The 27,524-nt window shown below is 45.3% G+C and overlaps 1 protein-coding gene across 1 annotated transcript in view; it reads left to right on the top strand.

Moving 5' to 3' along the window:
- The window catches only part of ADAM19 (ADAM metallopeptidase domain 19), an 81,174-nt gene that overhangs the window by 3,886 nt on the left and 49,764 nt on the right, over window positions 1–27,524 (top strand). The window contains exons 3-4 of the mRNA XM_006195571.3: window positions 3,722–3,792; window positions 26,888–26,966. Coding sequence (XP_006195633.1) covers window positions 3,722–3,792; window positions 26,888–26,966 — 150 coding nt within the window. The remainder of the gene's footprint in view (window positions 1–3,721; window positions 3,793–26,887; window positions 26,967–27,524) is intronic.

The following is a 27,524-nucleotide window of genomic DNA, read 5'->3' as shown; positions in this document are numbered from 1 at the left end:
GCAGAAATGCCCAGAATCCCTGAAGTTATGGCCAGAGTAAAACAGACATGTCCAAAAAGTTCCAATTTGGATTTAACAAGGGAACTCACAGTGAAAATATTATGACAAATGAAAGCAAGTAACATTTTATTCTAAGGACAATGAATACATGGAATTCATTTCTTCAGAAAGTTGGAGTGGCTGAAAATAGCTTCAGGAAAAGTCGAGACAAATTAATGGATGGCCATCCTAGAGCAGGTTATTTTTAAAAGTTAAGATCTTGGCCATTCCAACCTATCCATTATTGTCTGAATCTGATACTCTCGTAGAGGCCTCTCTGTTCCCTTCACATGAGGGATGCTGGGCATCCTCAGGAAGGACCTGAGAAACAAAGTGGAGCTCAGATCCTGTCTTTGTTCCCAGCCATTGTCTGCCCAGAATCTGGGTCACTGTATTTTGTAGAAACAATTAGCACAGTGCCTGGCACCATAAATATTTGTTGAATGAACAAATGAATGAATGTCAGAGAGGGAAAGGAGAGGTAGGTCTCACTCAGGCCTTTTACTCTAGTTTATGTAATTACTTCATTCATCAAACATTAATTGAACACTAACTGTTTGCTAAATATTGTGCTATGTCTGAAGAGAGATGCAAATGCACAGGATAGATTTCCAGTCCTAAAGATCTATTTAGTCTAACCCTAAAGAGAAAGGAATTTTAACCCTGCCCTGAGGAAGTATAAACAGTGCTCAGCTCCCTGCACTTCCTAGGAGAGGTGAAGTTGCCTCTTCCCAGCACAGAGTGGAGTTGTAAGAGAAAAGCTACGTGAATCTGGACAGGGACTCAACATAGACCCTTGCAGTGCTGTTTCATTGTTTTGCTCGAAATGAGCCCTGCAAACAAGGAACATCATATTTTAAATATCAGTGTCTGAGCATCTTCCAGACCACAGAGAGAAATATTTATGGATTATCCACTCAAAAATAGGTGCTCATACTCATGTTGCAAGTTGTGTCCCTTTGGGGGAGGAATGACAGTGCTTTGATTTGTGTCAACTTTCCTTTTTTTTGTGTGGGCTCTTGGCCACCTACCACTTGGATAAGGGAGCTGATACAGCTAAGTTGCGGTGTGCTTTTCCTCAAATGCCTGCTTGGGACTCTCTGATGTTTAACGTGATTGGACAGGGCCCTTGCTCTGGAACTCCCTAGAGTAAAGTGGCAAAGAACCAGCAACCAGAAATAGGTGCTGGCCAAGCTGAATCAGGGCATCAGAAATAGGGAAGTGAATTTCTTAGTGAAAGTTACTGGGTAAACATCCCCCCAGCTTCCTCTCCCCATGGTTTTGAAATGCCCCTTCTTAACAGAATTCAATAGGATAAATTAGCAAAAAATAGCAAAGGACCAGTTTGCACAAGCACCCTAGATCAGAATGTTCAGATCTTATCAGAGCTCTCAGTGTCATGAAAGTCTCAGGGATACCCAGGACCCTAATGGGAAGTGAGATTTGAGGCTAATAAGAAGAGAAATGTGCCTGGAAGAGGCAGGCCCCCAAACCAGAGTTGGCAAAGCAGGTGACCCACTTTCTCAGACACACCAAAACTAAGCTTTGAGGTCACCCTTAAAAGGGGTAGAAAAAACTTTCAAGAGTTTATCAGTTCGTTGCTCCCAAGTTAGAGAGTGTGTATTTAAAACACCCTAAGGAATCGATTCTGTTTTTAATATGTTTAAATGTATAAATATCCTGTTTTCTGCCCATAAGAAATAATTAAATAATTAAATTATTAAATTTTTCCTGCCCATAAGAAAAGTTCAATTGCCCTGAATTGAACTGTTATTAAAGCATGGAAGTTTATGTCAACAGAAATAAAATCACACAACATGAGAGTTGTGAGTTAAGTTTTATTTGGGGCAAAATGAGAACTGTAGCTTGGGAGACAGCATTTCAGATAGCTGAGTGACTGCTCCTGAGGGGAAGGAGGGAGGGTCAGATACATGTGATTTTGGTGAAGGGGGTACATGCAATCATGCACACTTTTTGGTGTGTGCGCTGAAGGTTGCTGCTAGTCTCATGAAGGTAATTGCCAGCCACGAGGAGCATGTGGCTCTATTGATGATTTTCTAGATAGGAGGAGGCACAAGAATTGGGGCTCATAAAATCCTCTTCTGAAAATATGTCTAAAGGCCTGTTCTGCGAGTTTTTCCTGGAGCACAGAGCGCCTCATTCCTAATCTCCACCCTGAACTCCTTTCAGGGCATGTGGAAGGTCAACAGCTGCAGTGGCTCGTGATTTAATCCTTGTAAAGGTAGATGGCAAGTGCCAGTTGTTAGCTGGCATTTATGATGACTTGGATTTCCAATTTCTTTGAAATTTTTCACAATAACTAGGTAAAAGGAGATTAAAAAGTCCATTTCTTAAAGTATAAAAAGCAATTAGAGAAACATGGAAAAATGCACAAAAGAAAATAAAATTAACTCATCTCACTGCCAAGAGGTAACTACGGTAACCTTTTGATTTATTTCTGCCTACTTTTTTCCCTTTACAAAAGTAGGCATGAATAAAACATACAGTGTTATGCTTTGAACTTTCTGCTTAATCATTATCATGTGTACTTTCTTAATAATTTAAAAATCATTGAAAGTCATCACTAGTGTTTTGTCTTATGAATGGGCCATCGGTTATTTAACCATTTTCCTATTTTTGGACATTCAGCTTCTGTTTCATTAGTCATTATTGTAGGTAACAAGCATCTTTGTGTATAAACCATTTGTACCCTTCAGATAGAATCTTACATGACTCGGCCAGGGGGTCTAAACATTTAAAACTCTTGTCCGTACTGTCAAATTCTCACTGGTAGGGTATGAGAGTGCCCATTTTATAGTATACGCTCCATTGTGATTTATTGTTTTAAAAAATCTTTGTCACTTTGATTTTTTTTGAAAATATCTTTAAAAAATCTTTTTGGGTGGGGGGCAGCTACCGCTGATGTTGAACATATTTTTTAATCCATTTTGTTCCTTTGTATGATACCTTACATGGTCTCTTCTGGGTGTGTAGCTCCTTTAGCCTTCAGCAGATTTTCTCCTGTGTGTGAAATATGTCTTTTGGACCTGTAAAACCTTAGTTGGAGGTTCTCCTAGTTGTCTCCTCTGAGATGGTTTGAGAGTATTCAAACGGAGAGCCAAAATAAAATAAAATAAGAGCCCAGGATGAAGAGGCTTCCCCTGGTATTTTAAGTAACAGCCAACATGTATCTAGGGCTTCCTGTGTGCCAAGCACTGTGATAAATTCTTTACATTTACTAAGTCACTTAATCTTTACAAGATCCCTACAGGGCTGACCATTAGTATGTCAGTTTTATAAGTAAGGAGGCTGAGCTGCAGGGAGCTTCAGTAACGTGCCCAGTTGCACAACTACAGTGTCAGAGCCAGCACTTGAATCCATATCTAGCTCCACTCACAGTTTCCTGTTGAAGGTCGTGTTTTCTATCGTTTGCCTTTACCAGGTCTGCATGCAGGAGGTTACATCACATTTCAGCTCTGAGTTTCTTTCTTTTGTCTTTTAGGAGAAGGCAAATGAGGGAGGGGAACGGGTCCTTCTGGGATTGACATGATTTCGTGTTGGGGATGGAAATCGTTCACTTCCTGTGGATCAATGTCAGAGCCCCGTGCTAGACCCTGTGCCCCTTCCTGGGAGCCTGGTTCCCTGCTTTTAGGAACTGACATTCTTTTGTTGTTGCTTTTAGCATCCACTCAGAGCTGAGCTCAGGGTGACGGCTGAGGGGCGAGAACTGATCCTGGACCTGGAGAAGAATGAGTAAGTGGACTTACCCTTTGTCTAAAATGAAACGATCCACTTTCATGTCCATTCCGGACGCAGGTGCCGCTGTTCTGGAAGGAAGTAGTTAGTGGAGTGACCAAGCTCTCAGTCTGTGGTTCCTTTGCGAGGAGCATCTTGCAAAGCCAGCGTTTCCACAATCTCTTTATTTGCTGTGAAGTTGCTGGACTGTTTAATGTCTTCTTTGAATTTCCTCAGGCTTGTGTCCGGGACCTCTTAGAGTTCACTACAAGCACATGGGTGCGTGTGTGCGTGTGTGTGTGTGTGCTTGTGTGTGAGAGAGAGAGACAAAGGGAGGGATAGGCTGGAGGACTCTGGCAGCTCCAGCACAGCGCACAGCAGGAAGTGAAGGAGAAGGAGATTAGAGGAAAACAGCAGAGAGGAGAGAGGCCAGGTGGAGTGTTCCGGGATTTGACGCTTAAACCCTGGCTGCTCCATCTATTCTGGGTCAGCTCCATCTGAGCTTCTGCCAATAAAGGCATGGTCTGCAGTCTCCCGCCTTCATCCGGCTGGTTCTTCCATCTTCCTAACCTCATTCCTCTTGGGTGGCTGCCTATTACCACATTGATTTGCTGTCAAGTGCAGTTGTATCTTGATTCATTATATTGAGCAGGTAAATAGACATAAGGCATGGCTGTGTCTGTTGCCCATTCCTTGGCCATTCCCAACCTTGCTCTCCTTACTTGGCCATAGCCTTCTGAAGGCTTCTGGTATTTCCCCGTCAACAGTCCCACTTACATTCTGCCAGGCAGACCTTGTAGATAAGGCTGCACAGCTCAGAGAACTGCCTGTCTCCTTTTGGCAGCCTGGAGTACCCTGGAAGCAGATGAGTAATCAGATGCATCACTGCCAAGAAAGGGATGGTTAGGGACCTTCCCATATCCAGAAGGATGGGAATGGCTGATAAGCTTTGGTGGAAAGCAAGAATATAAATTATTCCAAATTTGGGCTTTTAGGACACTCACAGAGGAGGGTGAGTGGTGTTGGAAGTGCAGTAAAAGTGCAACTGAAGCAGCTTGTGTAGTGCTTCATCCACATCTTTCCTCTGCCTCCAGTGTACAGTGGACTTCGGGAAACCAGAAAGATGGGCATCTCGATCATTTTTGCTACTTTCCTCCTGAGAGTAAAACCAGCCCAAGATTGCATCCCATTTCCCTGGAACATACCTGGCTGGCTGCGTCTGCAGAGGGCGCAGGCCACGTCTGCTCTGGATTTCTTCTTTCATTGTCTTTCTTTGGTCCTGCAGGAAAGGCTCTTAGAGGGTTTGTTCTTAACAGCTCTCTCAGGGGCTGTTTCAGTTTCGCATGGTCCCAGCCCTCTAGCTCTAGTCTAAATGTTCCCTATTGCCACCTCGGTCTAGTCTGTTCAATTCTGCCTCCAGTTGGAGCATTTGCCCCAGTTGGTGTCATGGGCAAATCCTTTGGAGTTGGACTGGCCAACCAGGGGTCCCAGGACTCATCCTTCCCTCATATTTTGGAATCTTTGCAAGAGGTCATAGGAAGTTAGAGCTGGGACACACCTTAGAAGACACTGAGTACAGCAGGCTTATGCACAGATGCAGCAACTTCAACTCAGAGAAAGATGGGCACTTGTCTGAGGCCACACAGCAAGTAAATGAGAGAGATGAGACAAGAGTCATTTGTGTTTGTGGGTCTGGAGCCAGAGAAACCCGGATCTGACTCGCTAGCTCTGTAACCTGGGGCAAATTGCTGCACCTTTTGGCACCTCAGCATCCTCACTTACAAAATGACAGTCGTAACGGCAGCGTGGGTGGTATGACGGCCGAGTGAGGGGACGGGCACAAAGTGCTCATAGAGCACGCGGTGAAGAGTCAGCACGGCTGTGATCCCACGCTGAGGTTCCCGGGGCAAACCCGAGGATGTGGTCCTATTGTCTGCTGCCCTGAGCAGCCCTCTTGTTTCCCAGAGCTCAGCAACAGGCTGGATGTGGTTCCCGGCCTCGGTGAGTTGGCAGAAGTGGAAGCAGCGGAGCTGAGCAGAATGACCTCACCAGGTATCCCTGGGGCACAGCTTCCTGCTATTTTCGTCTAAATTGGGCTTTTTGTTTCTGAACACATGTTAGCAAGCGGAACTCCAACTGCACACGACTTCCTAGTGTGTTTATTTCCCAAAGCCTTCTCATTCATGGTGCGTGCGAGTCTGGACTCCAAACAGCTTTGGTGGGAGGGTGCTGCTTTTCTGATTTTTCAAATTTCATGAAGCACTAATGAAGCTTTTGTAATCCCGTGATATTTGAGCGGAAACGAGGCCCTGTGCTAAGTGATCCTCAGGCTCTGGTTCTTAACTGTCTCGATTGATTCATTCATCCTTTCCCTCTCGTATGCATCTGTCACATTCCAGGCACCAGCGCAGGTACTGCAGACATAGCTGTGAATAACACTTCCTGCCTTCCTGGGGCTTGGGTTCCAGTGCAGGGAACAGTGAATAAACAAGCAAACATATAGTGTGTCTGCTGACAGTCACCGTGGAGCCAACAAAGGGATATAAGTGCTCTGGAGAGCAGGGGTCGGGAGGGAGATGCTGTTTTGGAATGGTGGTCAGAGAAGGCCTTAGGGGTGAAACTATATTTCAGTCCAGACTTGAAGGAGGTGAGGAAGTGAGCCATGTGGACAGCGGAGAGATGACAGTTCTAAGGAGCAGGAACAACCAAGTTCAAAAGCCCTAAGAGATTAGGAAGTCTCCATTCCTGCTCCCTACCCCCATATACATTTCCCCATATATTGGAGTCTCTGGCCTCCCAGGAGCTGTGGACAAGGGCTTCTGGGACTCTGAAGGGAGGGAGAGAACATTTCTAGTTTCTTTCTCATCCTCATGAGGTGTCTGGCCTTCTCCCATCTAATCAAAGCCCATGTGCTAATGCACGGCCCAAAATAGCAGTGAGCAGGCCTTTAATGGAATTCACATGGGGGAGATTGCCAAGAATGGTGAGGACAGAGGCGCATGGGGGTTGGGCCAGGAGAGAGGGGACAGCTCAGCTAGCAGACACCCCGAGGTGCCTTAGTTCAATAGCATGGCAGCTGGTAGCCTTTTTCTGCTGTGACATCCCCAGGGGGCACACACACCCTTTTCTCTGTTGAGTGCAGGTGGGAAGGAGTGACATCGTAGGGATAATCTGAATGTGGCTTCCATGTCGGAACATCCTAGTTCAGATCCTGACTCTGCCGCTTACTAGCTGTATGTCCTTTTTAAGCTTCAGTTTCCCTGTCTGGGTATAATAATAGTCTCATGCTGTAGAGCCATGGGGAGGGTGAAAAGAGATGGTGCATGTCAAGGGCCCAGCACAGTGCCTGGCTTGTACTCCAGACCCAGTAAATGGCAGTTATTATTTTTGTCCCTTGTGGTTTTTTAATTGCAAAATGTGCTCATTGTAAAACATGTAGCAAGACCAAAATATAACAAGTAAAAGAATGAAAGTTTCCCACCCATGAGGAGAATCCACTGTTAACAGTTTGGTGGGCCCACCCTGGACCCTTCCTGTGCACGTGAGAACACGCACATAGATACTCATAGACACAGACACACAGAAGCGCACCCAGGCTGCTATTTTTGCTGGGTAGGGAGGAACAGAAATGAGATTATACTATACATATTGTTCCACACTTGTTTTTTCAGACTTAACTGTATGTGATGAAGGTAGTAATCTGCTCTGATAAAAGTACATGTTGCATAGTTTTACATGTACTCACACACATATACACCCTTTGCAAGTGTTGGTGCATAGCTGTCGTTAGGAGAACCTTACCTGTGATTGGAGAAGTGTAGGACAGTAGAAAGAGTGCTCAGCTCAAGAGACAGACAGTGTGGAATTGGTCCACAAACCAATTGGCCCTCCTGGGCCTCAACTTTTTCATCTGTCAAATGGAGTTTTTTGTCCCAATTGGGCTCCAAGAGCCTTTCCTGTGCTACCTGTTTAGAGGATACTGCATAAGCGGAAGTTGGAAAAGAAGTCCCTGCCTCTGGCGTTTGTTCTCTGGTTGTGGAGACATCCCTGGAAATAGGGGGCCATGGGATAAAGGCGAATACCCCCAAAACCACAGACACTGGAGTTAAGGATGAGCTGCTTGCTCAGGGCTCACCGTTTAGGCAACATCAACCCAAAAAGGGAAATGACAGAGAAGCAATTATAGGCTGCTATTTCCACAACCCACAATTTTGAGGCAAAAAATCCACAATATTTTTTCTCCATGTAATTTTCCCCGGGCTCTGAGGACTGCCTCATCAATCCACATACCATATTGGACAACAGCTTGTTTGCTGAAATCAAATGGAATCTTCCTTAGCTATAGGCATCTGGGGAGATGAACACCTCCAGGGGGAAGCAGGCTCTGGCTGTCTCCCTTCTCCGCGTTTTCCAACAGGAGGGCACCCTGAACTGTTGAACCTACTTGCAGGATGCTCCTTGGCTGCATCACTACATTACAAAGTCACCTTTGAAAGCAAATGAGCAGCAGCTCAAGCAGCGGGCACTGTGCCCAGGGGACCTTTGGCCATATACTTCTCTCTGCTAGTCTCTTGAGCACATGCTGGAGGTCTCATCTCTAAAGTAGACTTCCTACCTTCCATTCCAATGATGCTAAGATTTAGGTTTTGGCTTGGGGAAGGGAGCCACGTCCTTGGGTCTCACCCCGTTAATTATGCCCTAGCCCAGTTAGCAAAGAGAAACCCTATGTGTACAAGTCTAGCTGATAAGAATGGATGTTTGTTTTCTTTTGTGTGTATATCTACCTCCAGATCTCATGAGCAACAGTCATTGTCAAGGCAGAATTTAGACATTTGGAGGTTTACTGATGATTATACCTGCCACTGCTTCTGACTTTCACCTCTCTTCCTATCTCTAACTTCTTATCAGTCCCTCAGAGATATCTTAGGGAAGGAGACTGCTTTTGCTATCCTGGAAATCAAGCTACAACCTGGAAAATTAACAGTCATTGAGAATGGAGTGATCTAGCTCCTTGGTTTTCCCCCTCAACCCTCGAGTTATATAACACTGGAGGGCCCAAGAAGAGGAGACAGAGCAGGCAAAAGAGGAATTTTTCCTGCAGTAGACAGGATGGATTAGTTACCCCTGCTTACTGCTGCACTCCTCCTCCAAGGAGGCCTGGCAGAAACACATAGCTGATCTGGAGCAAAACTACATACAGCCCAGGCCACGGAGCTCCCCCTGGCTCCCAGCTCCCCAGCTTCCTCTGGAGTGAAGAGTAGACTTTAGCATCTTATCTGGGATAAAGGACAGCTCTCTCTGACCCTCCCTTGTCAGGAGCTTCATTTGCTGTTGGCAAAATTCAATTTCCTGGATCAAAGAGAAGCTTAAGAAAGGCTTAGATACATCCCAGTGCTCTTGGTGAACCGTGCTTCACTGAGTTGCATTTAAATGAGTCACAGACATATGGGTTACATTTCACTTAAAATACACATGGCTTAAGAAATTAGAGGATATCGTTCTTTAACCAAGTATTTGGCAGATCTCAAGTATTCGAAATGTTTTTCCAAACTCGGCACACAGCTGGGCTCCCCCGTTCCCCACAGCTGACATTGTATAACCCAAGGAGACCGGTGCCGAGGAAACGGTTGGATTGGCTGGGTGGGGACCTCAGAATTTGAAGAAAGCTGCCTGTGTCTGAAATGTTCTTCCAATTTTTTTTTTTTTTTGAAGTATTAGGAACTGGAATTAACCCTGCTGCGTTGACTCTGAGACAGCGACTGCATCAGCAGATTTGAATTCTAAGCGCTGGGCTGGGCACCTTGCCCCAGAGAGACCTCACTGTCCTGTTTGAAGTGCAGTTTCCAAAATTGTAGCTTTGTAGACAGAGATTGATTTCAACTCCAGAGCCCCTGGAGTTGCAGACCAATCTGATGTGATCTTTATACAAGCCAAGTTTTCAACCCCACCCGTGCATAAGCAGGGTCTTCATTATTTCTAAATCACTGGAAACATGACATTGCTTTCTTCAGATCCGCTGCGTAAACTAGTAACTAGAAGTGGTGATCTGAAGGGAGGCAGCTATACAGTTGCCGAAAGACAGTATCGATAACCTAGATGTGCTGGGTCTTAAGGCTGTGAGCACAGAAGCCCGAAGTGCCATAATCCATAGGGTAGAACAGGCTTGGGCTTTGGTGCCAGAGAGCCCTAGATGTGGTTCCAGGCACTGACACTTTCTGGTTAGGGAGCCTTTGTCAAGTCACTTGCCTTCTGAGTGTTGTTTCTTCATCTGTATCCATGATAACATTCCCTCCTTAGGGAGCATTTACTGAGAGCCAGTCCCTGTGCAGAGGCACTTCACGTACTATCTCATTTAATCCTCATGGCACCCCTTTTAATGAGATATTATTATCATTCACATTTTATACGTGGGGGAACTCAAGGGTGAGGAATTTGAGTAATTTACCCAGTGTCAGGCACAACCAGGAGTCAAACTCAGATCTACCTGCCTCTTACTATATTTTACTTCCTGCTTAGAAAATAGACATTAACACCTTCATTGCAGGGTTGGGTAGGCTGAAAAATGTGCCCCACCCTCCAAGAGACCACACTCTCCCTGGGACATGAGGCAGTGCTGCCTTATGTGACAAAAAAGGATGTTTGTAAGTGTGACTAAATGAAGATCTTGAGAAGGGGAGATTATTTTGGATTTTGTGGGTGGGCTGCAAATACAACCACAAGTATTTTTGTAAGAGGGAGGTTTGCTCACAGACAGAAGAGGGGAAGGCAGAGTGACCACAGAGGTGGGAGTGATGCAGCCACAAGCCAAGGAATGTAGGCAGAGGCCTGGAATGGAACCTCCCAGAGGGAGTGCAGCCCTGACTTTGGTCTTCTGGCCTCCAGAACTGTGGGAGAATAACTTTTCGTTGTCTTAAGCCACCCAGTTTGTGGTAATGTGTTACGTGTCAGCCACAGGAAACATATGCAGGGTTCACGAGCCTTTGCAGTAATGTACTGTGATGGGCTTAGGATCACTCCTGGCACAAACATGAGCAGGTTTTCAGTACATGCTAACTTTCGTTAGTGCAAAGTCAACATCAGATGTTTTCCAAGGTGTCTTGATGATACAAGGCATTGCATGTGGCCCCTGTGACTGTCTTCAAGTAAGAAACTGACAAGAGAAAAACATTGAGAAATAGCATGTGTGGTTACCACTTACCGGCATTTCTTAAGTTCCGGGACGTGTTGTCTGATTCTCAGTCTACCTTTGGGTAACTTCTGGCTGAAGAATGATGGTCAGATATGAGTAATGATACCATCAGTTGTGGTAATGGCCACAGTGTAGGGGATGCCTATAGAGCAGTCTCTGTGTGAGTCATCTAATTGAATCATCACAACAACCTAGAGGTGTGGGTACCTGTATTAACCCTATTTGGCAAATGGGGACCCTGTGGCATGTAGCTGTGTGGCTTGCTCAAGTCACCTGGTGGGAAGGGCAGAGCCAGGATGTGGAGGAAGATATGTTTGACTCTAGCCTCAGGCTCTTAGCTGTGGCCTCATATTGCTTCTTGGATGCACTGCCCTTGCTCAGTATGCGCTCCTTCAGTTAGCACTGGTGTTACTTCTTTGTTATTCTGCCCTCCCTCTTCTCTTTCCTGCTGCTTTCCCGGGGCCCTGGTTAGAATTTGGATTTCAGTGGACTGTGATGGTGTAATCCTGGCAGGTTGGATTCAGAACCTAGCTCCTTGTACCCACTGGTGATGTAAGCTTTGGCAAGTTGCTTCACCTTTGCGAGTCTCAGTTTCCTCATCCACATGATGGGGCTAATAATAGTGGCCACCTTGTCGGATGTCACGTGACATTCAGTAACTTAATGCTCTTAAATGGCTTACACGGTAACTGGTGCACAGTGAGAGTCCAACAGATAGTCGCTATTATTTGTGTTCTGCAGGATCGGAAAAACATTTAAGAATGAAGTAAGAGGGAATTCCCCTGAGTTGCTTTCCAAATGTAATTAGGAAGACGACCTTAAAACTCACTGCCCCTGGGAGGAAACTCACTTCTGCTCTCCAGCCGTGCCCAGTTTGACCTAACTGTATCTCCAGAGTCCAGCTTTGCAGGTTCTCCGGTTGGCCAAACTGTACCTCCTGTCTGCGCCTGCAGAATCAGCGCCCGGACCCTCCCTTGGCAAGGCCCTGAGCTGTCTGATAAAGAGGCTGGGATCTGTATACCGGTTCCGGCTCTATCTCCTTCCAGGGACCCACAGCCAGGGCTGCCTGTGTAGCCAGGAAGGATGTCCATGGTTTTCTTTTGTCTCAAGCTTATTTCTCCTGGCGGCCCTTCAGCAGGAGCACAGGGTAAAATGAATGGGAGGAAGCTGTCAGCTGCCCTGTTGGCCTTAGTGGACTCTTGTCGGAGTGAAGGGAAGTGTGTACTTGGAGGAAGTCGGGAGTTGATTCTTGAGTTTGAGGAACCCTTGACCATCAGACTGTTTACCTTAAGATAACAACGATAGCGCGCATCCAGGGAGTGAGCATTTACCCTGAACGTACGGTTTCACATAGATTTTTTTTTAACCCTGTATAAATGTCCATGTAAATTTACCCAGATGGGGTCGTACTATATCCGAAGTTTCATAGTCAATTTTTTTTCACTTGGAAATATTCCATGGGCAAGCATCAAATTATTTTTAAAAATTTACACAAGAACTTTTTGGAATGTCTGAAAACTTCAATAATAATATCCTAGAAAAAATTGTCAGTAATAGAGTTTTAAAATAAATGAGATCATACTTTATGTACTGTTCTGTAATTGGCTTTTTTATTATTGGTCTTCAGTATCTTTCCACATGAGCACATGTATAGATGTATTTCACTTTCTTAATGGTGACATAGAATTCCTGAATAGATGGACCAAAATTTAAAAATTTCCCTATTAATGGACAGTTTTCCAAGTTCTTGCTAGGACAAATAATGCTGCAGTAATAGGCTTATACATAGTCTTTAAGCATATTTGCAAGTGTTTCTGTAGGACTGGGCAGAGGAGGAGATACCTAGAAGCAGAGTTGCAAGGACATACAGCCTATGTGTTTAAAATGTTTTAAATTCTGACAAATTGTCCCTCCCATTCCACAGATTCCTCCCCAAAGACAGTACCATTTTACATTCGTACAGCACTGTATGGGAAAGTATTATGGATACGTTTCCATGTAAATTTCTTGGTCGCTTTTAATGGCTATGTGATATTATATTGTATGTGTATGCCATCATTTACTTTAAAAAGTTCTTAAAATGAAAAATGATGAAATGCACACAGGAGGAGAGAGGATAATGTAATGAATCCCCATATACCCTTCATTCAGATTCAATAATGATTCAGATGCCATGATTAATTTAATCACCCCATATTGATGGGCATTCAAGATGGGGTTTTTCCCCCCATTTTTACAAACAGTGCTAGAGTGAATATGTTCATGTTCTTTGGAAGGTGCTTTCAGAGGATTACCTCCTAAATGCGACTCACTGGGTCCCAGGGAATTTACACAGAACATGCAGGTAGATAAAGGCATATTGCCTTTGGCTTCTCTGTCAGTGGCATCCCACCACCCATGTTGAGAGAATTTGTTCCACACGTTCTCACCAATGGGTTGATTGTTGAGCTTGGGCAGCCTCTTTAAACCCAAACTCTCCTGCCTTTGAAAAAAAAAAAAAACAACAAACAGCTTTATTGAGATATAACTTACATACGGTATTGTTGATCTGTTTAAATAAGTATGCCATTCAATATTTTTTAGTACATTTAGAGTTGCGCAACAATCATCAGAGTCACCTTATTTGGAGATAGAGTCATTGTGGGTGTAATTAGTTGAGATGGAATCATTCAGGGGTAGGGTGGCATCTAATCCAATATGATTGGTGTCCTTATAAATAGGAGACATTTGGACACAGACAAGCACACAGGGAGAGTGCCATATAAAGATTAGAGTTATGAAGCCGCAAGCCAAGAAAATGCCAGAAGCTAGGAGGGAGACCTGAAACAGACCCTTTCCTAGCACCTTCAAAGGGAGCACTGCCAACACCTTGATCTTAGACTTAACTTTCAGAACCGTGAGGCAATAAATTTTTGTTTTGAAACCTCTCAGTTTGTGGTACTTTGTTAAGGCAAACCTTATAAGCAGTCACCCCCACTTTCTCCCTGAAACCCATTAGCTCTTGGCAATCTCTAACTTGCTATCTGTCACTGTAGATTTGCCTACTCTGGATAGTTCATATAAATGAGATTATACAATATTGGTCTTTTGTGAGGGGTTTCTTTTACTGTGTAATGTTTTTGAGTTTTATCCATGTTGTATAGCAGGTATCTGTCCCTTGTTCCTTTCTATTGCTGCATAGTATTCCACTGCATGAATATACCAGATTGTGTTTATCCATTCATCAGTTGATGTATTTTTCCTACCTTTTAAACCAGAGCTAACTCAACTCCACTCTACAAGTTTGATTTCAGTGAACATTAATTGAGCACCTGTGTGGAAAGTCCTGTGCAGGGTGCTGTAGGGAGTCGATGCAAACCCAATATTCTGGCCCTCTCACAGTTTACTCTCTGTAGGAGAGAAAACACACAAACAGCACAATCCCAGGCTGGTTACAAATTTGCTTAATAGAGTTAAAAGTAAAGTGCTGAGGAGACAAGAAGGAAGAGAGAATTTCTGACTAGAGTATAGAGAAAGTTTCCCTAAGGAGGGTTCCTTGGAACTCTGTCTTGCAGGAGCAAGGAGGGGAGGCTTTGCATGAGGAAAGGGGGAGAGATGAGTGAAAGAATGAGAAAGGAATTCAGACTGAGAAATTAATATATAAATATTTGGTCTGGATCAAGAGGAACCAAAATTGTAGTGCTAATAAGCTCTTAGGAATTCAGTATTCCAACTAGGCCAAATCATCGTAGTTCAGAAGAGCAGTATGTAGGTTTGGGGAAGGAGTTTCTGTCCTTTCTACAGCTGAGCTACCTGAGATTTGAGTGGCTTAGAGCTCCGTTTCCTTTGTTCTCTTATGTTTGACTTTGAGTTGGGCTCTCTCTTGCCTCCGGTAAAACTTTGTGATCAGAAAGATAAGTGGAGTATTTCTAGGAAAGAAGCTTGAGGTGCAATTTAAAACTGAGCTATATTTTCTGCACCTTGGATGAGAAGAAGCTCTTCCCCCACCCTCCCCGTCAAAGGGAAATTTGGGCTGAGCTGAGTGGATGGAGGTGTACCTGGTGGATGGAGCCATGGACTGCAAGGGGCTGAGCCCAAAGCAAAGATGGCTTCTTCACAACTCGGGGAGAGGATGGAGTCTCCTGAAAACAAGACATGGTGGGTGGGATATGGATGGATGTGTGGATGTACATTTGGACTGGAGGTCCCACCTTCCAGACCTCTGTCTTCATCTTCAAGGATGTGCCTTGGCTCTTCATCCAGACTCCCTAGAAGCTGGTGATGTTTCTACTCCCCAGTCTTTGTGCTTAGGAAGTAGAGCATCACCATCTCCTGGAAAAGTCCACAGGAGGAAGAGGCCAATTCTGAGGTCTCTGGACTAGTTTTATCCTGAGCATGAAACCTCATTTACATTTTACCCAGGAAATACTCTGATTGTAAGAAAGGAAGCTTTACCCTTTCTCTTTTTAGAACTCGGTGATACACACAACTTTTGGCTGATACCTTGAACGCTAAATGAATAGACTTTTGGGCACCCTGGAACAAGCTGTGGGTCTTACTCTTACTCATTCAGGGGCAGGTATTGAGTCAGAGAATCCTTGGTTTTTCTGACAGGCGTCTCCGCGTTTCGGGCTTGAGCTCTGGATTACTCACCGGGGATTCTCACCTTCTTTCTCTCTTTCCTTCTCTTCCTTCATTCAACAAATACTGTGAGTGCCAAATGTGTGGCTGGCATTGGGCTAGGTCCTGAGTGTTCCTGGAAGAGCAACGGCGAGCAAAACACAGTGTCTACCATCATGGGGCTTAGAGCTTAGTAGAGACGAGAGGTAATCCAGCCATTACTGAACAGTGTGGGGCAGCTATGATGGAGGAAACAGAGGGTACCGTGGGAGCATGGGGAAGGAGAACCTACCCTGGATGGGGTTCAGGGAAGGCTGTCAGGAGGAAGTGAAGTGAAAAGAAGTAGGGCGGTGGTGGAGGGGGTGGTAGAGTTAGCTTATACAAAGGGAGTGGGTTCCAAACAGCACAAGTAGCAGGAACAAAGGTTCAAAGGCTAGAGTAACATTTGAAGATGCAAAGAAGTTCTTTATGGTTAGAGCGGAGAGTGAGAAGGGGGAAGGAAGCGATGAGAGAAGAGGTTGGCCAGGTTGGCAGGAGTGTCTTTGAATGGCTTTGTAGTCTCCTTTAAGGGACTGGGTGTTTATCTTGAGGGCAATGGGAAGCTGATGGAGGCTATTTTAAAAGCCAGACAGTGACACATCCAAAATACATGTGAGAAGGACGGCTTAGACTGAAGCGTGGAGGGTGGATTGGAAGGGGGCAAGATTAGCGATGGTAGTAAGACCCATTCACAAGCTCCATTATAATCTGAGTGAGAAATTACGGTGATCTGACTTAGGGCACAGATAGCTGATATGGAGAGAAGAGGACAGATTCCAGAGATACTTATTTATAAGGTGGAATCATGGAGACTGGGAGATGGGTTGAATATAGGCTGAGGGAGGGGATGGACTCCAGCGTCAATCTGAGGCTCCCAGTTGGAGTAAGTACTGGGACAGTGGTGTGAGTCCCTGGGCATGTCCTCAGCTTGTGGTGGGACCTCGGACAAGCCACTTCTTTTCTCGGATCTTTAGTGTCCTCATCAGATGAAGCGTAACCCTTTCTAGTCACCAACTTTGCGGGATCTTGGTGGTGGGGATCCACTGATAAAGTCTATGTGAGAAGTAGTGTCCAGCACTCTTTCTATGACCCTAAAAGGCCCTGCAGGAGCGAAGTCTGTCCTTACCCTGGTTATCTCTGTAATGTGGACCCTTACGTAGTCTTCGCTCCTTATCTACAATTCTAAACACTCGATCTCCCAGGAACTGGTGAGACCTCTGCCTATTCCGGCAGCTGAGGCCTCTCTGGGGGCCTCCCTGGGGGTTCTCAAACCAGCTTTTGTTGAAAACAATGATATCATTGAGTGGGTGGAGCTGGCCAGGCTTTCCTCAGCCAGTTTAAGGAGAAATGGGGTCTTTATGACTTCTGTACTTATGGCTCTTTTCCAGTCCCTTCCATAGCTCCCATGTGCCCTAATGCACCCCCCTCCTTTTACCCCTGAGGTTACGGGTTTGCAGAGAACTGGCAGCCTCTACATTTTCTCCTCTTGCATCAGTCTCCCTGGAGAGAGGTCTCGATGGGCCAAGGGGCTATAATGGCTGCATTATATTGGGTGTGGTTTCTTTTTCCAAGCCCCCCTCCTCCCTCCGCGGGAAAGGAAGGACAAATCATGGAAAGGGATTCCTTTGGAGGGAGACTGGAGTGCTAGAGAGAGAGGAGACCACTGTGTTGGGAAAGATGTCAGGCTCCTTGTGTTCTGGAAGCTCTATCTCTTACTGATGCTGGATTTGGGGCTTGAGTAGGAATGCAAAGGGTAAACTGTTCTTTCACTTATGTGATGATAGGATTATGGCTGCGGAGAAGATCAGCAGTGTTGAGGATGCTGCGTTTCGGACCCCTAGGTGGCCTTTTCCTCTCTGCCCTCAATACACACGCGCGCACACATGCTCATGCACACACGCTCATGCACAGGTACCCCCCCTCCACAGCTGTGTAGGCAGCTTGCTAGCGGAAGTTGGACGTTGCTTGCAACCCTTGTTTGCAGCAGTTCTAAGAAGGAAGGAAGAGAGGTTGTGAAATGGTGACTTGGTTTCCAGGAACCAGACAGTAATACCTACCTCTTGTGTGTCCTCTTTGTGTTTGCAAAGTACTTTCACAGATGACCTTGGAAAGGAGGAAAACTTAATTTTCCCTCTACCTTTCTAAGTTCTCGGTTAAGAACCCTATGACAAAAGACAGATTAACAAGAGAGAAACAAACAGGTTTATTAACCTGTACACATGGAAGATACCCAGGGGAAAATGAGCAACACAGTTAGAATTCAGGCTTCTGTAGCATCTTCAGTAAAGAAGAAGACATTTGTAGAGAAATGGTAGGACAAAGGAAAGAGGTTTTAGTCTCTCAAAGGCAGTAAACTGTGCGAAGGTAAATATTTGGGAAACAAACGGTAGATACAAGGCTGATGAGCAAAGTTTGTCATGTGGATTCCTCTGGTGCCGTCTCCAGGCTGATGGGGTCTAAAGTTGTCTCTGATGGTTAACTTTTGTCCTTCCTGGTAGAGAGAGGAAGAGGGACACCCTTGGAAATTTATGTGCTTTTAGGCAGCGAAGGGGAGGGCAGGGAGCTTTTCTTGTACCTGCTTCTTCTCGATTGCCTTCAGCTGAAATGATCCTCATACTGAATTGGCGTTTTGGGGGCGACCTAATCTGTCACCCTTCAGCCTCCTCTAATCTCCATGACGGGAGATGCCGGATGGAGGGCAGAAAAGCTGTGCTCGCCTCCTTCACATCCCTTAGCCCAGTACCTGGCACATGACTGGCCCCAGTAAATACGAGGGAGCCCGCTTGCAGGCGCAGAGCCTGAAGTTCTGAAGAGCGTGGCCAAGAACCCAGAACAGCTGTGTGACGAATTCAAGCCAGGAGGAACTTGGTCTTCCTGAGGCCATGTGCTCTGCATTTTGTATCGTATTATGCAGCTTAATAAGCAATTATCGTTGAGATGGCCTGAGCATCCTTCCTCTCTGCCTTCAGGAGCGTCTGGAGGGCCTAACTCTTAGATTATCTACCACTGATGTTTAGCTAACTTTAGTTTATTTAGACTGATGGGTTTAGAAGCAAAATACAACTGTGTGATGTTGGCAAGTTGCTTTGCCCTTTTTAAAATTCTTCATCTGTAAGAGTGGAGTAGGGGGAAGCAGTGGACAGAGAGGGTGGCATACAAGGACTTTTTGCTGCAGTGGACTCTGCAATTTATTCACCAGTCCTCTTCCCCTCCTTAAAAAACAAAACAACAAAAAACTTGATGGAAAGGGAATGAGGCAATACATAGAGTGAGGGGAAAGCTGAAGGACTAGGGCTCGGAAAGGACAGGGTGCAGGAATTCACAGTCTCTTCAGGTGCCATCACAGGCGTGACACAGCGCCAGCCGTTTTCACCAGCTGTCACTCATCTTGCAATTCAGTGAAACGAGATCTGGTTGTCCTGGCTTGTTATGACTGACTCCAGGGGCCCCCAGTCCAAATGCGGCTAGAGCGGACCATTTCTCTAAATGCAGATCAGGCACTGTTTTCCCAAGGAAGTGGCAGGGATGCTGGGCAGGCCAGGACAACAGGTGTACCCTATGATTTTGGAGGGCTTTCCGATTTCCCACCTTCTTGACCTGTGCTCTCACTGTGATTTGTCCTTTAGGATGCTAAGAAACACTGGACAAAGTTATCAAAGTTACTGGGATATGTAATCAGAGACTAAAACAGACTAAGAACCTACATTTAGGGCAGCTTAGTTTGTGGTCTTCACCCACCTGCTCTTTGTTTTTTTGCTTTTATTCATGGGAAGCCCCACCTAGTCTCTTGTTTCTAAGCATATTTTCATAGGTCTACTGATCTTAGAGGTTCCTTTTCATCTCTTCCCCTGTGTCTTATCCACAGTGTTTATCTGTACAACGTTAACCGCTGCCTCGTGCGTTTACCCTTTCCTTCAGGTCGATCTGATAAACAAGGACTGTAGTTATTTACCAGCAACTGGTTGCTAGAAAGGCTGCTTTAATTTTTCTCAGAAATTGTAAAGATATTACCCCATTTCCCCGAACTATTCTTATCCAATTCTAGTAAATACCCATAATAGGCTATTTGGGACACTGGAAAACAAACCTGTAAACTTTTCTTGGGTGAGCCATTTTGAGGGTCTCTCAGGTCCCTGACAGTTAAGCGTCCTGATCCCAAGAAGTCAGCCCTATTTGCCCAGAGAGGTTACCGATCTTGGTGGACGCAGCCAAGAGCAAGGCCCGAAGAGGATGAAATAAAGACCCTGCTGGCCAGAGGAATAAACAGTGCTCATCCAAACATCCTTTGGTCTACTACACGAAAGCAGAACACAGGACCAGGAGCCGGTCGGAAGGGTGCCAGGTCCTGTGGGGACTGGGAGAAGATGTAGTGGGACTCGGTTGGTGAAAAGGAGTGTTGATTGAATGCACTGTTAGGAAACTTCCTTCATAGAAGGTTAAAGACGGCATATTTCAGCTTTGTGCCAGGCTTGTGAGTGGGGCCATCTTGCTTTGCCGCCTTGCGTCTGGAGCTGGACCTCGGGCAGGGATGACGTCTACTCAGGTGAGTCCCTGGAGTAGGAGGAGCTCTCCCACTCTTCACATCAGGAGCAGCCTCCGCAGTTCCCCCTTCCTTGGCCTTTCTGCTCCCTCAGAAAGGACTGCCTTTGCCTGTGGGCCCCGGACTCCTTGGTCCCTCGTTTGGCTCTAGAGCCATGCCTGCGGCAGGTTGGCGTGTTCCCACTCCTCTGCAGTCACAGGTGGGAGGAGCACAGCTTTGGAAATCTTAGTCCTGAGACAGCTCGAGCTGTCTCTTCCCCCTTTTCTTTCTTGCCCTTCGAAAACAAAAGACAACAAAACAATAGTTACTTAATGTGTTATTTTGTCCCAAATAGGGGCACGCATTAGCCGTTACGTTAGAAAAACTCTGTCTACTCTTCAAAACCTCTTCCTAATGTCTGCCCGTTCTGGGCATCTCCATTTCCATTTGATAGAAAGGGAAATTCTGAGCTGACTAGCTTGTGATGTGCGTAGTATCTCCTTGCTAGTTAAAAAAATACGAACACAAGAATTTCTGAACATACCCAGAAGGAGAGAGACTAGTATCATGAACCCTCAGAAACCCCTTTGTTTTGGTTTAACATTAACTGAGTTTTACCACATGTACACATAGCTAGAAAATGATAGCAGTGATATTTGTAGAACACAAATACTTTGTACTTTACAAAGAGTTCTTTCTCATTTGTCTGTTATATTTAGCAAACATTTATAGTCAGGCACGCTCCTAACATTTTACAGCAACCCTACGAAGTAGATTCTATCATCTCCCCCATTTTATAGGTGAGAAAACCGAGGCACAGAGAGGGTAACCGACTTGCCCAAGTTCGCAGAACTTACTAGCATCTCAGCTAGTTTTGAATGTATTTTCTCATTTGATCCTCTCAGTGAGGCTGAGAGATGGAAATTATTACTCTGTTCATTTGCAATCTAGGGAATGGAGAGAATTTAGGTGGCTCAGGTGCAAACAGTTCTCATACACACACAAATGGTGAGCACTTGTCAAAGTTTTATTTATCTAATGGGGAAACCAACAAAGTGGTAAAACTGGTTTCAAGATTGAACAGATAAGGGAAACATATGCATATATATTTTTTTCTTCAAGAGTGAAAAAGGAATGCTGAGATAACATCGCTAAATTAGATACAAAGCTGGTTAATATCCTGAGGCAATGCAATCATAACCTGGAGAGTTATCTTTTCTACTCAGTGGAAATCATTTTCATCTCTAGTGTGTCTTACTAGGTTTTTACTAGTTAACATCTAATTTTACAGAGTTTTACAAGAGCTGCCCTCATTAACTGTAACTAGTCTTTCAAAGCTACATTTCCCCCCACCAGAGTCCAAAGATCCTTAGGCCTCTTAGAGTCTGCGATTTGACAGGGCTCTTGTACCACGTTGAAGGGTGCTGTGGTGACCTTCTGCCTCATCTCCAGAGTGTGAAATGCCAGTCATCTGGAGAGTACTGTGACAAGGACTGAAGCGAAAGCTTTCTGAGCCCTGGTCATTCCCTTTTGGCTATGCTGGTATCACCTTTAGATTTTGAGAGGGTGCTTAGGAGGCTGGAAATGAGAAAAAGAATTAAAAATATTAAAATTGACCCAATGGAGTAAGTAAGAGCATTCCCAGAGCCTGAAAAAGTATCACCTGGAAAAACTATTAAAAATACAGATTTCTGAGTCCTTCTCTAGAGAATATAATTCTCAGTGGGGCTGGGATGGGGCCTGGGATTTTATATTTTTTCACAGCGTTTCCGGGTGTTGTGTTACTGGGTTAAGTCCCACGATGACGGCACTAAAAGCATGACTGAGAAATGAGAGAGCCTTGTGTTATCACCAGCATGGGTGGGCAGGGTGAGGGTGAGGCTCCTTCGGGGAAAAGAAGAGGGACCAGCAGGCTGTCCCTCCCAAGCATCCCCAGGGTAGAAGTGCCCGGATCCTCTTGAAAGAGCTAGATGTGCAGCAAGACCTGGGAGAAGGAGGTGTTAGTAAAAATAGCCACTGGGTTGAGCATGGGCTTGGTAGGCTGTTTTTCAAGGTGAGGTGGCTTGGAAATTGTTATCACTTCATCTTCACTGGTTTTGCTCACCTGTAGCAGCAGGATGGGAGTGTGAGCTCTGAGAAGATGTTCTGCAAATTCTAGTCTGGCTACTTCTCCCCAGAGTGAGTTTTAGAGATGCTTAGAGAGGCATTTGAAATTCGTCTGATAGCACATAGTCCTTAAAGGGACAGCTCTGGGTCTGAAGGCTGTGAGCCTTAGGAAAGGTGGGTCAGGACTGTGGCAGACTGCAGTGTGTTTGTGGGGAGGGGTCTGGCTGTGTGTACAAATGCTTTCCAGGCCACTATGGGCAATTCCGTGGTCCTTCCCCGGAGAGTGACTTTCTGTTTTATGTCCAGTATCTGGGAGACAGCTTGCTTTCCCAGCTGAGATTCAGAAGATGCAAGTTTTGCTGGAGGACTTAGGGGTCTGAGCAACTTGGGTTTCCCCCAGAGCGAGCACACCAGTGCTGGTGGCTGTTAGCCTTGGGATGATGTGTGATTTCTGCCTGCCTGTGGGCCTGTGAGCCTGGAGGGCACGGGCACAAGGCCCCTTCTTCAGAAATTGCTTTTCCATCAAAGCCAGAAAAGGGAGGGGGCGGGGTGGGAAGTCTTGGACAGTCCTTCTCTCTTCCTGGACACACATCACTCACAACTCGTTTCCTGAAAATCCTAATACACTCCAGTGGTGAGAGACGGCTTCCTGCAGATCTGCTGAGCCAGCCCCATGTCAGAGAGGAGATGAGAACAAGATGTGGTCAGAGAAAGGGCAGCTGGGCTGAGCTGGGCTGCTCAGTGGCTCCGTGGCCCCGTCTTCGGTGCCAAGAACAGCGCCAGGGCACCGCCTGGGCACGTGGGCATAGATGGGCCTAGCTTGGGGCAGTAGGAAGCGTTTGAAAGTAGTTTTTTGTGTCCTGTAAAATTACACAGATGATGGTGATGAAACACGACCCTTCCTTTTGCTTCTCAAAGGAAGGATGACCTTCCTGGCCAACAACCACAATCCCATTTAGGGAAAGGGTTGTTATTTTAAAAGAAACAAAAACAAAAAGAAACTAGCCCTGAAGTTTTTCTACATTCGTCCTCTTTCTCTTGCTCTGTGCTTTGCTTACCCCTGTTGCTCTTCTCTGCAGATGTTTACATCTGAGAGCTAGGAGCCTCCTTTTTGTGGCATCACGGGTTCTCAAGGCCACTATCATCACCATCAGACTATGCTTCGGACCACCGGTTGCTGGCAGTGCTTTGGTTTTAGGCTTCTACCTTCTAAGAAAGACAGAGCAGGAAACTGCTTAAAAACCATGGTGGGGCTGGGGGCAGGGAGGGAGAAGCTCAGTGGCAGAGTGCAGACTTAGCATGCACAAGATCCTGGCTTCAATCCCCAGTACCTCCACTGAAAAAAAAAGTATGGTCAGTTCCAACAGACTTGGGTTTTAAACCCGGCTCTGACGCTGTGCTATGATAACTTAGACAAGTTACAGTTCTGAGGTCCCAGTGTCCTCATAAGTGTGTTGTGAAGGTGAAATGATTTCACACTTAAATACATGTGAGCTGTTTTGATTGTAACTTTTCCGAGTTTCTTAAACTCAGAATGATTCAGGGTGTGGTGCAGGCAGAAAGGTGATGGGGGCACGTAGTCAAACACTTGGGTATTTCTGAAGTTTACTAAAACATATGTTGAGAACTTATGGTCCAGCGTGTAATAACTCTTGGAGAGTTATTACAACAGACTATGTGCTGCAGAATGTCCGGGGTGGGGCCCAACACTCTGCGTTTTTAACTATTTCCTAGGTGATGCTGATGCTGCTGGTCCTGAAAAGGACAGTCAGGTAGAGGAAGGTGCAGATTGTCTCACCCAGATTCAGAAGTCAGAAGGAGGCCAGTGGGTGCTGGTTATAGAAAGGTCGTTTTGTTTCAATGTAAGAACTTTCTCTCTCTCTATATGTGGTCAGAAATGGAGTGAGTGATCTTAGGACCTCACTGTCACTGGAGATGTCCAGTATTGAATGACCATGTGGCACATTCCTACACAAAGTAGAATGTCCATTCATTAATTCGTTTACTCATTGATCCACTTTTTCACAGACTAAACCTGACTGGTAGGTGCTGGGAGCTGGGAGAAGGCTTGAACAAGGCAGCCGTGCCCCCTGCTCCTAGGGAGCCCACAGTCTAATGAGTTTGGCTTAATGATTCCCTTTCAACACTGAGGCTATGAGAGTCCTATGATGACGGTGGCAGAGCCTCAGAATAAGAAGGTGCAGAAAGATGCTTGCCCTCCTGAGGACGTGTGGCCGAGAACCAACAAGAACGTGGTCTCTGAGGTTCAGTCTGGATTGCCCTCTTTGGAGCATCTTGGCGTCATTGGGTGAATATTTCCCCCTCAAGACTCAGAAGAGGCTGAGGATGTACTTTCCAGGAGTGCACTTCCTGCAGAAAGATTCACATCTCCCCAGCAGCACCCGGGAGGGACCATTAAATTCTGAACCCCCGACCAGCCGTCATTATGCGGTCTGTGCAAGCAGACCCAGGAAATGGGCCGCAGGGATGAGCTCATTGCTTTTTCTCCTCTCTCAAGTGATACACTGGGGAGTTAATGGCTGGGGAAAGTTAGAAGGAAATAGGTAAATTCCGCTGCTTTCTCTGGGTTCTTCTATCATAATCCCTGTTGAAAGCAATCATGATAATCACTAACCTTTTGTGGGCTCCACTATGAGCCAGGCCTGGTTTTAAGCTCTTTTTGTGCAGTATGTCATCTTACTCTGATGACAGCCCTGTCTAGTAGGGATGTTATCCTTGTTTTTGCAGAAGAGGAAACAAAGGTTCAGAGAGGTTAAAGTAACTCACTCCTGGCCATAGAGACAGCAGATGTCAGAGCTGGAACTGAAAGCTAGTCTCTCGGACTCCAGCCCGTGCTCTGCTGAAGAATGCGCTTGTTCATTCGCTCGCTCATTCATTCAATAATTAGTGAAGTCATTCTTTTATTGAGTAAACATTAAGCATTGATACATACTGGTGAACAAAACAGCTTGGCCTCTGTCCTCATGGGGCTTACAGTTTATCTCCCTCAGATAAACGGGTGACGCCTCCCTTGGATCCTTGGCTGGTTAGAAGCTGAGGAGAAAGAGAAAGGGAGGAAGAATCTGGCAAGTTAGCTACTGACCCAGAGTTCCATGTGATTAGAGTTTCTCTGCACAAGCTGGGTTTTCTGCTTTGCTTTATTTTTGCATCTCCCTGTTGTGTTTCTTCTTGTCTAAGGCTGGATGTTGCAGGGTTTCACATAGCACAAGAGGCTTTTGCCTTCTGCACTCTGGGTCGAAGAGAATCTGAGAGTCAGGAGTCCTGGCATGTAGAGCTGGAAGTGACTCTGGAGACCCTCTCTTGTGGGAAATGTCACCTCTTCCAAAACCAGGGTGGTCCCTGCAGATTCCTTTGGTTTTCCGTGCTGGCCTCAGCTTGTATTTTCTTTCTTTTTTTAAAAGTGGTTTCAAATTAGGTTTTCAGTTTTCAAAATAAATATACGATCATTATTTTTTTTAATCAACTAATTTTTTAGAAATGTGCAACTTACACTGTGAACATCTCTGTAACCTCCTGAGATGAGCTCCGTTAACGACGGGCGCTTCCTTCTCCCACTGCTTGTCAATGCAGGCACTAGGGTGCATGCTGCTGTTACTTCTTCATTAAAAGGGATTTAATAAATGCGTACTTTCCTGAAATGTACTGTCTTTATCTAATTCCCTTTTAGACATCTTTCCATATTGATAGATATAGATCCACTTAATTCTTTGTATTTTTGTTAGACTCCAATTTTTAATGGTGCCTTCCATTAGACACTTTTTTGCCTTCTGACCTCGACCTTCTTCAGATTCATTCTGCTTTTAATGGGGCTGAGCTAGCTGAAGCATCCATTTGGCTCTTTTATTTCTGTTTTAACTTTTAGAGAAATTCTAAAAGCCTTATTTGGGATCACCTTGCCTTTGGTGAGGAATTTTTAACCTCAACTTCAAGAGGTCTGTGGCAAGAGAGAAACAAATGTCCAATTTTAGAAAAGGAAAAAAAAATATATTGATAGGGTAACACACAGAACTACCAGGTCTCAGGTAATCTGGACCACTAGGTCTCAGAAAAGATGGACAAAGGCGGCTCCCGGAATCCACACAGCAGGAACAAAGGCACAGATGAATAGCGCCCATCTGTTAAGTCCTTGCAACATTACTCCATTGCTTGCATCATGGGCCACCCTTGGCCAGGGCCAGGTAGGACACCTTGATTGACAATCTCACCAAAACATGCAAATAGGGAAGAAGGATTCCCTTAAAGAGAAACTGGTGTGCTGATACCAACAGTTGGTGGAGGCACTGGGAAAAATAATCAATCAAGGTACACCATAGGATCCATAGACCCTGGGAAATTCTGTGAATGTGTTTACACATGTATTTTCCCAGGACCCAGAAAAAGTTCAGATCACTGCTTTGGTGGTCACCTCCATCTGGTTGTGTCTGAGTTAACGGATGGTCCCAATGAATGCAAAATTGATAACAAACTTCATCCTGTTTTCCTTTTTGTTCCTTAAGCCCTTCCATAAGACTTCCCAATTCCTTCTGTGTGGAGATGCTTAGGGTAATTCTACCAGGTTCAGTTCGAATCACTGACTGCTGTTCCCAGGAGGGTGAAGTCCAACATCTAAAGAGACAAATGTCTGTTTTTATACTTTTCAGGCACCTTTTTGCTCCAGCCTACACAGAAACCCACTATACTCCAAGTGGCAACCCTCAAACCACCACCCTGAAATCCGAGGTAAGTTCAGGTCAGCAAATATTAGCAAGTAGCTGCCCTACCCAGACTCACCCCTATACGGTGAGGAGATGCCTGATGGAGACCATCCCTCCCTTGAAGGAACTGTTTCCCCTGACCGAAGGCCAAGGGAGTGAGCAGGAAAAGCAAAGTATGAGTTTATTGTTTCATAAGTGCACCCTCTCCTTTCTGGCTACAACGGTGAAACAAACAGAATATTTTCATTAATTGCATCTGATTAAAATTGATACAAATCATTGTGAAACATACATTTTCTCTGCATTATGTCAATTACCTACGTATTAATGAGAGTTTAAGGAAAAGAAATAATTTACCAGGTCAAGCGTTTGTTTCTTTTTCGTATGGATGTGTCAGGCTTTGCAGTCTGCCTTTTTACTGTGATTCCAGGCTCTGAAGGTTTTCTTATTTTGCTGCTATTTTCACATTGGATGTTTTTCCCCTCAAAGTTGAGTTTGGATATTTGCACAAAGATGTGTCATTTAAAAGACAGCCTTTCAGTTTTAGTCTTTTAGTTTGCTTCCTCACACCAGCGGTGAACAT

The sequence above is a fragment of the Camelus ferus genome, chromosome 3 (genome assembly GCF_009834535.1).
Source record: "Camelus ferus isolate YT-003-E chromosome 3, BCGSAC_Cfer_1.0, whole genome shotgun sequence".
Classification (NCBI taxonomy): domain Eukaryota; kingdom Metazoa; phylum Chordata; class Mammalia; order Artiodactyla; family Camelidae; genus Camelus; species Camelus ferus.
This window is presented reverse-complemented; position numbering and strand designations above follow the sequence as displayed.